The following is a 12137-nucleotide window of genomic DNA, read 5'->3' as shown; positions in this document are numbered from 1 at the left end:
GGAGGGAGAAGAACCTTCCCAACGGAATAGTCTATCATTGAAACTCATTGATCACCAATTTAGGCAGTTTCATAGTGGAGAGGTTAATCCATCAATTCCTTTAACTAAACAAGTCTGATGGAAATTCTGTAGGTGACACTCAGTATGGTCTGAGCTTTCTGTCTTCACAAGTGAATGAGTGATATGACAACCATGAAGCTTACAACAGATTTAAATGATTGATTTTTTTTCTCCGTTTGTAATAAGATCTCGAGACATATGGAAAGACTTAGCTCATGCCAGGATTGAAATGTACTGCATTAAATGGAAAATGAAATATGAATATATGTACAAAAGTGTACTTCGCTGACATTAAATCAAATGCATTTTGCCCTGCAGTTGCTAAGCTTTTGCAGAGTGGGAATTTGACAAATATCCTAATTAGCCTGTAGTAAATGCTGTGTAACCTTGGCAATATTTTTTAATGGGAAAGAAGGCTTAATTGTGTTGCTAATTTGATGGGTAATTTTCATGACCTTATAATGAAGTTTCAAGTTTTAGTTAAGATTTGATTTCTCCCACCCACGCACATCTAGGTACGTGCACACACACTGATACACAGCACACGTGTCCTCACTCAGGGCCTTGTTGACTGACTGGTTCAAAATGTTTCATGTGGTTCATTAGATGACTCCAGATGTAGTAATCACATTAAACTGTGCGCACGTGGTTATGGTAATTCTGTCTTATTGCAGTTGATCAGAATGGATTATTCCAAGAATTCCTCAGTTCCCCAACATCTAGTGCAATTGGATAACATTTAAACCTCAGACATTTTCAGTTAAATCTTTTTCTTTCACTGTTCTGTTGTATCTTCTTTGCTGCAACTACTTTAAGAGAGTGATGACGTTCCATTGCTGCAATCAAAGCCATTCTGAGCTTTCACCAAAAGACACAGGAGTATTATGTTTCTTGGCCATTCTGTGTCTTTCACGTGGATGTTCTATTTATGTTCATTTTAATAGACTCGAGAGATTTAATTTGGACAACTTTGGGCTACATCCCCAATAAGCCCAACCTTTCTTTTATGTTAATTGTGGGCAGTTTTAACCTCCTATAATGGAGATATTTTGTCAAGTGGAAAATTGAAGCTTAAAAAACAGCAATCCAAATTTCAACCCAACTCAAATCCACAAATTTCTTTTTTTTAAATTACTTCATCAGAGTTACAAAGCCGGAGCTCAGAGTGTGGCCAGGGGCAAACCCCAAATCCAGCTCCTTGCCTGCTCCATAAACCAATTCAAATTGAATCTAATTCATGGTCCCCACAAGAGAGACATACCAGATCCAGGCATTACATCTGACCTCACAACTCATGTTAGCCAAATGGAGGTGGTACTGGGAACAGGGACCAACCTAATCTCAGGAAACAGGTTCCTCAATTAAATATTTAAATAAGGCTGTGTGCCAAAGAGGTTATCTCTGTTCCAGCTTTAAAACTGAACAGCTGGAGCCCTGGATCATGAGAAACCCGACAAACTAAAGGGAGACGAAGATTACTGGATGAACATTGAAATTAGGAACAGAAGTAAGCAACTCAGCCCCCCAATCAAATCATGGCTGATCTCTTCCTGGTCTCAAATCCACCTCCCGACCTGTTCCCCATATCCCTTTAACCCATTTTAAAAATCAGAAATATATATGTCCTTCTTGAAACCATTTAATTGACTTCGACTCCACCACACTATGTGGCAGCAAGTTCCACAAATTCACCACCCTCTGCAAGAAGTAGTTCCTCCTCATTTCGGTTCTAAATCTACCGCCTTTCAACCTATATCTGTGACCCTGATTATGGACCAGAAAGAATAGGATAGCTTCTGCACAGCTCTAAATGACCTTATTAACCTCCCCACAAACCAGCACCTCCACACCATGCACCACCACCCATGATTCATTGCCTCTCCTGGTATCCTCCCTGCCCTGCAGTTTCCTCCACTTACCCTCCGTGATCATCTTACCAGTCCCTCCCCATTGGGCACACTCCACTAATCGATATCCCACTGACCTCTCACTTCCTTCAGTCCCTCAATCTGGCTAGTCGAGGCCAGGAAACACATTCCAAAAATGCAATTCCAGTCCTGCTGCTAAAATCTGAAGGATCTGCGTGAAACCTGTTCTTCCATGTTTTCTACCCACGAAACCGCTCCTTTCCCTCCCTCCATGCCTTCCGTTAAATAACAGGACTATTCATTGACAAAGCTCAACAAAAACGTTTAACTTGGCAACAACTCCTGGGCATGTATTGCCTTTGACACACATTAATAAAATATGGAAGAGAACTTGCATTGACGTACAAAACTCGTCAGTTCCGACAACCATTGAGAATCTTTCAGTTGACTTAGTGTTCAGACTCTGACTCATCCTCCTTAACTGGTAGTTTAGAATATTTCCTTATCAGGTAATTTTGCTGAATTGTCTGTCAACATTTAAGCTTTAGTATTGATGCAGGAGTCCTGCAACTCCAGGTCCTGACTAGTGCAGATCCTTCTCTGTCTTAGCATCTTCACTTGGTGTTATGTCACTGACCTCATCCAAATTATGATACAAGAGCTAGAATTCTCAACCGATGGGATTCTCTGTTCCCGCTGGAAGCGCATAACCGCTGGCGGGTTTCCCAGTGGTGTGGGGTAGCTTCAATGCAGAATCACATTGACAAGGGGCGGGCATAGAGAATTGTGCCACGAGGGAACGTCGCCCTACTGACAAACCCCGTGACTGGAGAATCCAGCCCAAGGTGTTTTCTGCAGTTGTTTGAAGACTAGTTGTATGCCATCAGGCATCTGGTCTGATGCTGTGTTTGAATTACCTGCTCCATCGAGGTTTCAACTTAAGAGAGTGACGCACAGTTGGCAGTGCCGTCTTTCACATGAGATACAGTCCAGAGAATGGAACTTATACGGAAATTTAAAACTTTTCAATAACCAAAGCACTCCAGTCAATATCACTTGCTGTAGACTACAAATTATTATTCTATATTTTGATTATTTTCATGTATTTATACTAGACATTTTAATCAATTCTCCTATCTACTCTGTTTTTCTTTTTCTTTTTCTGCGTATTCCTTATATTCCAAGACCTTCTGAAACCTGTACTGACTGATATTCTCTGCAGATGAAAGGGAAAGAATCTTGTTTGCAATAAGTGAGAAGGAAACACAACAATCCGAAATAGGGTGTCCTTTTCCTGCCTGCAAGAAGTAGGAGTATATGATTGTTTTCCCCCCATTCATCAATAAATATGGAAAGACTTTCAATACTCGGTCTTGAGCAGCTGATCAGATGAATTCGAAATTCCTATATATCTTTCCACCAAGATTTTATGCTATCTAATTCAAAAATAACTTACTCCTCACCTAGTTACCACTGCCAACCAGCATTAGGGTGGCTTATTCTCAACAGTATTGCAGAATTGTGATTCTCCCATCAACCTGGTTCACTTGCTATTATATTTGTCTTCAATAAGGGCCTGAACTAGATATTCTCTCTGCCATTGACCTACCACAGAAATAGTCAAGAAGAATTGTTACTTGGATCATTCACATGGTGGCGTGGTTCTAGATTCGATTTGCAAGTTTGGATAGTTATTCAGTGACTGAGTCTGTCCAGTGAGATGCTGGGCTGCATAAATCAGTGAGGTCATACATTTAATCAGCATTCTGTGGTCTATTTGCAACTGGGTTAATAGTTGAGGTTTCTGTAGGCATCCTGCATTCCCCACATTACCAAAGGAAAAACCCCACTGCTAAGTCCAGTGAGGTCATACATTTAATCAGCATTCTATGGTGTATTTGCAACTGGGTTAATAGTTGAGGTTTCTGTAGGCATCCTGCATTCCCCACATTACCAAAGGAAAAACCCCACTGCTAAGTCCAGTGACAGTTACTGGGAGTATGAGTGTATGTGTATCAGGAAGGGGCAAAATCCATATTGACTGTGATGCTTCTTCCTCAAAGCCCCAAAATTTGCAAAGGGACAATGGTCAGTTAGCAAGGCACTCCACCAAGTATTGACTATTTTCAGGAGAGGAGGTGGTGAGAAAATTCAGGAGGGGGAATGGGGATGAGGCGGTAATATTGGTACTTGTTCTACTTATTGAGCACGGTAACCACGGTGTTTGTGTGTGTGTGTGCGTGTACAGATATGGCTGCTTGCAGCAATTAATGGTCAAAACAAAAGAAATTGTATGTAAAGAAGACTTGTATTTATATTATGCCTTTTGCTGAGCGATAAATATGGGTTGGGGAGAAGTGCCATGGGACCTTTTGCATTCACCTGGGCAAGCAAGCAGAGAATGCCTTTGTTTAATGACACATCCAAAGATAGCACCTTCGACAGCACAGCTCTCCCACAGTACTACACTGAAGTGAGTAGGACAATTATGGAGAGAGAAAAACAACAAATGGTTGTTTTACCGGTCTTGTCTGCAGTTGCCAATATTATACATGACCTTTGTTACATCTGGAATATTTAGTGTTTTTATTGGTGCAGCTAACTTTCAATTTATAGAAGTTTAAAGTTGTCTGTACTTAATTCCATATTGCTCAGTTCAAATGGTCTGAGCCATTTTTAACACTGATTCTCGTTTTGTTACGTTATTTGGGTCGCAAAATTCAAATTATCGGCGCTGTGTAATACAAAAAAAACCCGGAATTGTCAACAGTAAGCTGTTTAACACTTTCTTAGATAGGAAAGTGCAGCACCTAATGTGAAACTGGAGCACCCTGTTCACCTTTTAACAGAAAACACTTTCAAATTGAAACTCTATTCAATGGTATGTGTTAATTCTTCTAATTGTATGTTCAGAAGATCAGGCACATTTTAATATACAGTGCAGAGAGAAATGTGTTTCTTCATTCATTCTAAAGGCCTCCTTTGTGATTCCGTTCTGTCTTGTTTCTACCTAGTCCTGCTCTCAGCTTTCCTTACCCGGCCACGCCTGTTGCCATCCAGCAAATGCACCACCAGATAATGAGCCGTCAGCAAACTCTGGGCTCCGCATTCGGCCACAGTCCTCCTCTTATCCATCCTGCTCCAACATTTGCTCCTCAACGCCATATGTCTGGCCTGTCGAATGTGTTGACCTCTGCACAGATCACCTCTTGTCCATCTGAATCCGCACAGGTAAGAAGAGATCGCAAGAGAAAAGAGATCTCAAGAGAAAAAGTAAAAGTCACAATTAAAAGGATGGTCATATATTTGAAAGGGAATTGTTTCAATTACTAGGCTATTGCTATGTCACTCTGACTGTATAGTACAATGACTCCAGGACCAGATCCTGTTATAATTTTAATCAATAATAACTGGTGTCAATGATATAATACATATGTTATAACTTTGTTATGTTTTGTTCAGTCGTGCTTTAAAATAAGTAATTTTTCATCTTTTAGAGTAAACCTACAAGTGAGTCCGCAGTGACCAGTACAGGTGACCCAATGCAAAATAAACGCACAAGGATTAAACCTGATGAAGAACTGCCGAGCCCAGGTGGTGGGAGTGAGCAGGTATGGCAGTAGGTTCAATTAATCAGCTCTCACTCTTCCCTTCAAAGCAGACATATTCTGTAATGTACACCATTTTTACTGGAGTGCTGAGGGACCAATTACAGAAACTGTTTTGTCCTTCATATTGTTTGCTTTCCCTTTAATATGAAGGTGATTAAATATGGTGTTTTAATTTATAGTACAACTTCAAGAAATATCTTGGGTGGTGCATGGGAATGTGTTGTGATTGTGATACCATGTTCAAACTACGTATACCATCTCTGGTCTTAAATCCAATGTGGTTTGTAGTCACGGTTTCCAGCCTGTCTTCTAGTGCAGTAATATTGGTTTGGAAAGATTTCTGTGTGTTCGGGGAGTCAGGCCAGCGATCTGACTCCGACGAGCAGGAAGCCACATGCATGTCCATTCTGGCAAATTTTTCCCTCGCTCTTGCCTCTCAGTTACCACTTCCCTTGGGCTTCACACCTGGTGTATTATATCTTCAAATCCATGTTTTGAAGTGCCCTATGGGTACATTGCACCTGCTGTGAATTTCTTAATCCTAATGTGAAATATGTTTAATGCAGTGAGAGAGCTGATGCTCCCATTTATTCTCATATTAGATTAAAGTGAACCAGCTGAAGAACAAGGCCCTGTGCACGGCACAGCTGGCAGCGTGACTTGGATCTGCAGGTTGTACATCATGCCCTACAGATTCTGTCCTGAGACTAGTATCTGCAGTAAACAGCATCCTTCAGCTACAATTTTGAGTGAGCTATGATATGAAATTGGTGCTGCCCAGAAATTTTAAAATAAATGTTGCTTATTATGTCTGTTATTTAGACATTTGCCAATTGAGAAGTATTTGGGATTTGTTTTCTTCAGTAGTAAGTTGGGAGTTGTGCATGAATGTATCATGAATGTACTCCCCAAATGAATGGGCACATTATGTTTAGAACGACTCCCTTATATTTAGAAATTCTGGCTGAGTCTGTCAACTGTTTTTTGCAATGTTCCTGGTTTTTTAAAAGGTGTTCCTTAGTTACCTATCAGCAATACTTACATGAATCAATTCTGTCATGAATCAAATGTCAGCTGACATTTTGCCTCCGTATATGTGATAGCTTTTCAATTCAACAATTTGGATGTTTTTGGTTTGGTTTTTTAATCCACTGGCTTTTATGGCTGTGGAATGTGAAGAAGTCTAAACCTTACAATACTTTGCATTGCTCAATAACCATCTTCGAACCTGTTGCAAAGAAACTGAAAGGGCCCTCAAGGCAAACCTCCTGGCCTCTGAGGCTTGAGAATGAGCACAATATACAACTTGAGGTTTACTGAAAAAAGAGACACGCCCTCGAAGCTTTTCATTTTACACTCAACAGGACAGACGCATGAATGCCAAATTTCAAAGGGAGCACAAATGTTTACCGGATCGGTAAAGGGTGTTATTGATTGGGGGGGGGTCCTCTCTCTCTCTCCTCCCCCCCCCCCCCCCGTGTGTTTGTTTAATTCAAAAAAGGCACAATGTCTGTATATCTTCTTTCTGCTTCCACAAGACGAGTCCCTGTGTATATTTTTTGAAAGACATTTTATTGAAGGCACTTTTAATATGTATACATCTTCGCAAAAATACAAAAGCCAACCGTGGCAACAGGTAACAAATCAGAACCCTGCACCCCCCTCCTCCCAAACACCACCCCCATTCAACCCCCTGTCGCCTCGGTACCCAACCTACAGCACCCCACACCCCCAAACAAAAAGTAAACTTACCTCGTGATGACTCAATACTCCTTAAAGAAGTCGATAAACAGCTTCCACCTCAAGGCGAGTCCCTCCAATGCACGAATGGTGAACTTGTGTTTTTCCAAATGCAGGAATTTTGCCAAATCACCCACCCATACCCTGGCCTTTGGCAGCTCTGAAGCCCACTAACCCAATAAAACCACCTCTGGGCTATCAGGGAGGCAAAGGCCAAGATATCAGCCTCCTCACCTGAATTCCCGAATCCTCCGGCACTCCAAAATCAGAGTTACGTCTGCCCCCCAAATCTTTGACATTATGTTCGAAAACCCCTTCCAGAACTCCCTCAACCTCGGAGTCACAAAACATGTGCACAAGGTTTGCCGCCCACCTATCCTACATCCCCAAAAGATCCAACTCCTCCTGGACACCGTCATGTGGGCTCTTTGTGCCACCTTAAATGGGATGAGACTTAACCTAACACATGACAATGACGCATTCCAATCACCTTTTGCAGCACTTTCCTCCCACTTATAATAATATTCTTTATTAGTGTCACAAGTAGGCTTACATTAACACTGCAATGAAGTTACTGTGAAAAGCCCCAGTACGGCACCTATTCAGGTACACAGAGAGAATTCAGAATGTCCAAGTCACCTAACAAGCACGTCTTTCGGGACTTGTGAGAGGAAACCGGAGCACCCGGAGCAAACCCACGTAGACATGAGGAGAACGTGCAGACTCCGCACAGACAGTGACCCAAGCCAGGAATTGAACCTGGGACCCTGGCGCTGTGAACCAACAGTGCAACTTTTCTTCCATGAACAAATCCTTGAGGTACTCTATCCCTACCTGCCACCACCCCCGGAACCTTTCATCCAACCCCGCCAGCACAAACCTATGATTGATGCAAATTGGTGCCCACAACAACATGCCTTCCATCCAAAGTGCTATCTACAGTGGTTCCAAACTGTCAGTGCTGATATCACCACCAAACTCTTGGAGTACTGAACCAACAGGAATGGAAGGGCAGCACGGTAGCACAAGTGGATAGCACTGTGGCTTCACAGCGTCAGGGTCCCAGGTTTGATTCCCCGCTGGGTCACTGTCTGTGCGGAGTCTGCAGGTTCTCCCCGTGTCTGTGTGGCTTTCCTCCGGGTGCTCCAGTTTGCTCCCACGGTCCAAAGATGTGCAGGTTAAGTGGCTTGGCCATGATAAATTGCCCTTAGTGTCCAAAATGTTAGGAGGGGTTATTGGGTTAGGGAGATAGGGTGGAAGTGAGGGCTTAAGTGGGTCGGTGCAGACTCGATGGGCCGAATGGCCTCCTTCTGCACTGTATGTTCTATGTCTATGTTCTAACAGCAGTGTCCGCTAACTGGTACCCCTACACAGGTCTGCGTGGTGGTTCGCATTGCTGCCTGCCTCACTGCACCGAAGACCCTGGTTTGGTCCCGGCCCCTGGTCACTGTCCATGTGGAGTTTGCACATTCTCCCCGTGTCTGCGTGGGTTTCACCCCCACAACCCAAAGATGTGCAGGGTAGGTGGATTGGCCATGCTAAATTGCCCCTTAATTGGAAAAAAAAATAATTGGGTACTTTAAATTTATTGAAAAAAAACTGGCCCCCTACACGAGGCCGCCTACATTCCCCCCCCCCCCCCCCCCCCCCCCCCCCCTCCCAACTGATCTCTCCTCCACCACCCATTTCCTAGCCATTGCGATGTTTGGATGTTTGCTGCCCAGTAGTAATTGAACAAGTTTGGCATTGCCAGCAATCCCCCCGACTGATCCCTCTGCAAGAAAACCCTCCTCACCTGCCGTGCCTGCCCCGTCCACACAAACCTGAAAATCAACATATTCGCCTTGCTGAAGAAGGATTTGGGACAAAAATTGGGAGGTTCTGAAATGCGAACAAAATTTTCAGCAGCGTCATCTTCACTGTCTGCATGTGGCCCACCAAAGACAAGGGCAGCACATCCCATCTCTTGTAGTTTGCCTTCATTCCCCCCATCAGCCGCACCAAGTTAAGCTTGTGCAGCTGAGCCCAACTCCGCACCACTTGTATCCCAAGATAGCGAAAGCTCGGCCCCATCACCTGGAATGGCAATTGTGTCCCTGTATACGAATATGCGAATGAGGTCTCTAGCAAGTGTAAATAAATCACATTGTGAGCCCAACTGATAATCTTAAATAGGTTGTTAGTGTAATTCTTAGAACACTCTGGATTGATCAACAAGTGCTTTCCAATTATGGAATCACATCTAACATTAGATATTATGTTCTGAGTTTTGCAAGCACCGACTGGTTGAGTATGGTCAGTACTCTACAAACTGCAAGCAGCTGAAGGGATGTGCTGTTTGATATGATACATCAGTTGATGGGGCGTACACGGGCACTGACATTCGTATGCCACATCATTCATTTGTGTGATAGGCAGAACATCTTTCTGCAATATGCAACATTAAAAGAAAAATACTGCCTGAGGCAATGTGGGAATATGAAATGTAGTGGGATAAAAGAGTGAAATTTGCACCGGAAATGTGAAGCACTGGCCAAAATTGGTAGCACTTCACAGGTATTCATTGAGATACGGTGTAGATATTCAGTTTGTTGCCTTGGTGTGATCCCGATGCTGTGGTTTGGCTGCCTGCCACAGAAACTGCATGATTTTCATTGCTTTTGAAATTAACAAAAATCATATGGTTTCTTTAATGCAACAGTTGAAATGCAATGCCACACTTAGACCCCGACCCAGATGGAAGATTTAAACTCTACTCCATCTTGCGTCATACTTTCATACTCCGATAGAGAAAAGGAAGTGTGTATTTCAATATTCTGGATCAAGCAAATGTGCTCTAGGTTTCTCCTTGAAAGTAAGAACTTGCATTTATATAGCAGCTTCATAAACACTGTACGATCCAAAGTGCTGGACTGGTGATGAAAACATTTTGAAGTATAGTAACTGTTGTGATGGAGGAAATGCATCATCAGTGTGCATGCAGCAAAGTCCCACAAACAACAAGAGATAATAATCAAATCTGTTTGTTAATAAGTGTTGATTTGGGGCTATATATAGACCAGGATAATAGGGAAATCTCCCCTGCTCACCTTAGAATAGTGCCTTGGGATCTCTTATCGCCACTTGAAAGGTCTTTGGTTTGATATTTCATTTAAAAATGGCACCTCTGCTCATGCAGTGTTCCCTCAGTCTTGCACTGAATTGTCAGTCTGAATTTTGAGCTCCAATTTTTGGATCGTAGCTTGGTCCCACAAGGTACAGAGAGCCAGCATGGACTCTGAATGGGCTCAATGGCTCCTTCTATGCCATAGTGACACTATAACTCTACAACCTTTTGACTCACGGACAAGAGTACAACTTCTGAGACACATCTTGTCACAGTCATCAATTCTTAACACTGTTTCGAGAAAGCCATCCAGGTGCAGTGCAAATCACAAAGTCCCATGCATGACCAATGTACAAGAGTTAACACTTATGTGCACACTTGAGCAGCAGAGGTTTTCAACTATGCAACTCACAAATTTCTCTGTCACAGGAACAGCCGGAAGGAATAACACTGGTCAAAGAGGAGGTGGACAAAGATGAAAGCAAGCAAGAGCCGGAAGTGGTTTATGAGACGAACTGCCACTGGGAAGGATGCGCGAGAGAATTTGACACGCAAGAACAGCTAGTCCATGTAAGTGGTAGCAGACAGGGACTGCTCCTGATTGTGTGCTATGCTTTGTGGAGGTCAGGTTCTTTGACCTCAAAGTGTCAAGTTTCTTAGCCGGGGGCACCGTGAACTAGAGAGCATACTATTTCTCCCAGCGAGCTAAATGGCTACAAAGCTTGACCAATTCAGACATCTCAAGCCTAAAGGAAGCCTCTGTCAAATGCTCCACAATGAATGCTTGTATTTTGGGCTAGTGTAAATGAAAGGGTGAATCTTTTCAGGAGAGTAATAGTGCCTCTATTCACCTAATACCAAACCCTTTGCACCATTTCTAAAAGTGAAGCAGTAAGCTTTTAAGATGAGACTAATTGGTAAAAGAAAATTGCTTGACTATTTCAATAAGTGGATAAGTGAATCAAAAAATATAACCTTGCTACCCAGAGGATGTTAATCTGCATTAGCCCCCTATTCACGGATGCATTGTGAATTCTGAATGGCTGGATTGTGCAAGTTCCATCTACAGTTCTACACCAGCATATGTAATGTCTCTATTATTGTGGGAGAGAGAGAGAGTTTGTGTTGGTATGTGAGTACGTGCACGAGTAACTGGCTGTACTTTTCTTGGATGGTGATCACTAACAGTGTTGGCTTGTGTTGTGTTCCTGTATCATCTGTCCGGTAATGACGGTGTTGGGTTATGTTGTGACCCTATGCCATTTGCCTGTAATCACAAAGTGTGGTTTTTTTTACAGTTGTGAAAAAATAAATTTATAGTTCAGCATTTTATTTTCTATGAACAGGAGTGGCTGCCAGATTTGTTTTTGCAACCAATGACTTCTTATGATAATTAAGGAAGCCAGTTTCTTAAAAGAAGGCCGATCATGGATGATTTAAATAATTGATCAACTGCTTAATTTTTAAAAATTTAGTGTTTTCCACTAAGTATTCTCATCTCTCCTCTGCTTTTGTTGGTAAAAGTGCCTTTCCCAAGTTGAGCATTGATGTTGATACTTGGCAAGATGGTCATTCAATTGCATAAACGTCACAGCTAAACTGGAGCGTGCCTTCATCCAACAGCAAATGTGAGAAGCCTGTGGACATTTTGGTCGCTAGATTGGGACTGCCCAATCTGTTGCTTAGCCCCTTTTCTTGCCCACTAAACCAACCCACCTCCCAAAGCTGCCCTAGGCCTGAAACTATTATTCT

At 42.6% G+C, this 12137-nt stretch overlaps 1 protein-coding gene across 4 annotated transcripts in view; it reads left to right on the top strand.

The window, feature by feature from the left end:
• LOC140385282 (transcriptional activator GLI3-like) overlaps window positions 1-12137 on the top strand; it is a 526585-nt gene that overhangs the window by 418913 nt on the left and 95535 nt on the right. For all 4 annotated transcript variants that reach the window (XM_072467248.1, XM_072467249.1, XM_072467250.1 and 1 more), the window contains 3 exons: window positions 4943-5159; window positions 5426-5539; window positions 10815-10955. In XM_072467248.1, the coding sequence (XP_072323349.1) occupies window positions 4943-5159; window positions 5426-5539; window positions 10815-10955 (472 nt within the window). The remainder of the gene's footprint in view (window positions 1-4942; window positions 5160-5425; window positions 5540-10814; window positions 10956-12137) is intronic.

Source organism: Scyliorhinus torazame, chromosome 11, assembly GCF_047496885.1.
Source record: "Scyliorhinus torazame isolate Kashiwa2021f chromosome 11, sScyTor2.1, whole genome shotgun sequence".
Lineage (NCBI taxonomy): Eukaryota > Metazoa > Chordata > Chondrichthyes > Carcharhiniformes > Scyliorhinidae > Scyliorhinus > Scyliorhinus torazame.
Note: the sequence above shows the minus strand (reverse complement) of the source record. Positions and strands in the feature narration are given on the sequence as shown.